The 2,814-nt window shown below is 49.7% G+C and overlaps 1 protein-coding gene across 1 annotated transcript; it reads right to left on the bottom strand.

Annotated features, from left to right (window-relative positions):
• Positions 1–799: 799 nt before the first annotated feature.
• B3GALT5 (beta-1,3-galactosyltransferase 5) lies at positions 800–1,735 on the bottom strand. The gene has a single exon (XM_068969362.1). The coding sequence runs from the start codon at positions 1,733–1,735 to the stop codon at positions 800–802; it is 936 nt and encodes a 311-aa protein (XP_068825463.1).
• Between the last annotated feature and the right edge of the window lie 1,079 nt (positions 1,736–2,814).

Genomic DNA, 2,814 nt, shown 5'->3' with positions numbered 1-2,814 from the left:
GTGCTCTCAGGGATCCCCCACTCAGCAGAAGGGCCAACAGGTCTGTACAGCAGGCCAAGCTTCACAGTGATTTCTGAGCTGAGTCTGGTTTCTAAAGACTGGTTTCTATCCAGAACTGGGTGTTTCCCAGGGGGGAGAACTGCAGCCACTGCAGCAATATCTTTGTAGTGAGTTGAGTGCCAAGCTGCTAACAGGGTCTCAGGCCAGCCAGACTCATCATGAACACAGGGAACTAGGCACCAGAGGGATGGGGGGCATTGGTTCACCCCAGTCTCTGCACCAAAAAGCACAAGAATGGGACTTGAGGAGGAGGAGGGGATTCTTACAAGGGACCAACGGATGCCAGCAGCAAGGTCCCGCTTGAAGCCCCCACCACCACCATCCTCTCCCAGGAGGCAGCTCACAAGGGTGGACTGAGACGGAGGCTGCCACCTGGGATCTGACGACACTGGGTTCTCACCCTCGCTCTGGTGTCTGCTGGCTGTCATCCTTGAGACAGGTCCCCATCCCTCTCTAAGCTGCTGTCTCCTTGTTGCTGTCCTCTGACATGAGACGACGCAGCTGCACAGCAGTTAGTGCCACAGGGTAGGTGCTCAAGAGATGGTGTCTGTTATGGCTTGGGTACCAAATGGGGCTTCATCCGTGGTGGCATTTCCATTCAGATGGGGAAGGCTGCAGGACCTTGTGTTCTGCCTCTTCCTTCCTCACTCCCTCCCTGACCTGGGGAGTCTCAGCCACACCATCAAAGATCTTTCAAAAGCCATCACTGCAGTGGTCCACAGGCACTTCTAGGCTCCCCTCAGTTATCTGGACACTCTTCTTGCAGGGAGCCTTCCAGAGCCTGCCAGTACCTCAGGATGTCTTGCGGCTTGATATGATGGGAAGCCACAATCTTCTTATAACGGCAGGTGGTGAACGGTAACCCATCAGGGAAGAAAGTCTGCTCGGAGTGAAGTTCCTCCAGCCTGATCTCCAGTCTTTTCAGGCAGAGCCCCACAAAGACATCTTCCAGTTTAATGAAGGGCACGCTATTGGCAACATGGTACACCTCACCCGCCACATCGCTGGAGAACACGTAGCCAGTGCCAGAGCAGAAGGGCGGGTACTTGTCCCACGGATATTCGTACTTACTGACAAACCACTTATTGAACCGTTTCCTGATGGGATACTCGTTCAGTTTTAGGAAGCCGGTGAAAAACCGAGTTGTTCTGTTTTTCTTCAGGAGCAGTTCAGTCAGATAGTAGACATTGACGAACATGTCAGAGTCGGTTTTCATCACGAAAGTCGTCTGTGGACAAAAGCGGTAGATCCACTGCATCCCCATCATGGTCTTCAGGGTCAGGTTGAAATAAACATCTGTGAAGTCCTTCTGGATGATATCACGAAACTCCTGGCTCTCCTTGGCCACTTCTCTTGAGATGTGTTTACTGGGAGAGGTTCCCAGGAGAAAGAAGGTTTTTATCCGCTTTCCCTTTATGATCGTTTCTCTTCCCCACGTGCTCCGGATGACCAAGCGGACAAACCGCTGCTCATGAGATGAAGCCACCAGCAGTACAAGGAAGGGGGGATCCTGCCTGCAGTCTATATCTGGGAGCTGAAGGAAGTCCCCAAGTTCATTCTTGAAAATCATTGGTTCTCCTCTAAAAGGATTCAGATCCTCCAGGTTATAATACAGACAAAAGGCTCCCAGGACCACCAGGGAAATATATACCCATCTCATCTTCATGCAAGCCATCTGAAAGGAAAACAATCAAATGGTTAGACCTCAAAAAGCAGGAGGATAGCTTTGCCCTGGGTGGCTGAGATGGGGGATGAGATGAGACCCATGCTTCATGGCTCAAGTTTTAGAAACCCTGGAGTCTTGTTGCAGACACAAGTGGAGTGATAAGATTCCACAGGGAGGCAGAGATGAGTGCCACCATCTCTCATTTCCTGGTGGAAGATCGGGACCACAGGAACCAGGCAGTGGCCTGGCTCCTTCATGGTGGGAGTCTCAGATCCCTAATCTGGAAGGACATGGAACCACATGGCTCACTAAGTCTGTCCTTCCAGTTCTGCCCTTCTCTGACTCCATTCTGGCATCTAGCTAGAGAACCTGCAAGGCTGGAAAGCACATGTCCTAGACCCAAATGTACAGACACCTAGCTCTCTTCTTTGACTGATTTAAACACCGTTTCATCCCTCCCAGAAAGAAGCAAGACCAGTCTTCAATGTGCACAACTACCTTGGAATTCCATTCACGCAAAGCAGTGGCTTTTTTCTTTCTTTCTTTTTTTTTTTAGGCTACTTTTTAAATCTATTCTTTCACTGGACTTCCCAGGTGGCACTAGTGGTAAAGAATTCACCTGCCAATGCAGGAGATATAAGAGACATGGGTTCGATCCCTGAGTGGGGAAGATCCCCTGGAAGAGGGCATGGCAACCCATTCCAGTATTCTTGCCTGGAGAATCCAATGGACAGAGAAGTCTGGCAGGCTAAAATCCATATGGTCGCACAGAGTCAGACATGACTAAAGCAACTATACATGCGCGTGTGTTCTTTTGCTCACCTATCCCTTTTATTCTCCACAAATCCAGGATCATCCACGTCAGCATTATAACATTAAGAAAGCAAATAACTCACCCTTTTCCTGGGTAAGATGAACCTCTTGTTTGAAAGCTAAGTCAAAGGGTAGATTCCAAGAGCTGTCAGCATATGTCATTCAGCACAGTTAGGTCTTGGGCTTGGTTTGTTTGCCGGAAAATGATGATTCTCTTCCTCGGGAAGCCCTATGAGGAAAAACCAAGACCAATGTCATTCACATTGCTCATGCCT

Source organism: Capricornis sumatraensis, chromosome 1 (assembly GCF_032405125.1).
Source record: "Capricornis sumatraensis isolate serow.1 chromosome 1, serow.2, whole genome shotgun sequence".
In the NCBI taxonomy this organism is placed as follows: domain Eukaryota; kingdom Metazoa; phylum Chordata; class Mammalia; order Artiodactyla; family Bovidae; genus Capricornis; species Capricornis sumatraensis.
Note: the sequence above shows the minus strand (reverse complement) of the source record. Positions and strands in the feature narration are given on the sequence as shown.

What these genes read in the sequence shown, in the direction of transcription:
- B3GALT5 (XM_068969362.1), bottom strand. Translation starts at nt 1,735, where the DNA reads ATGGCTTGCATGAAGATGAGATGGGTATATATTTCCCTGGTGGTCCTG.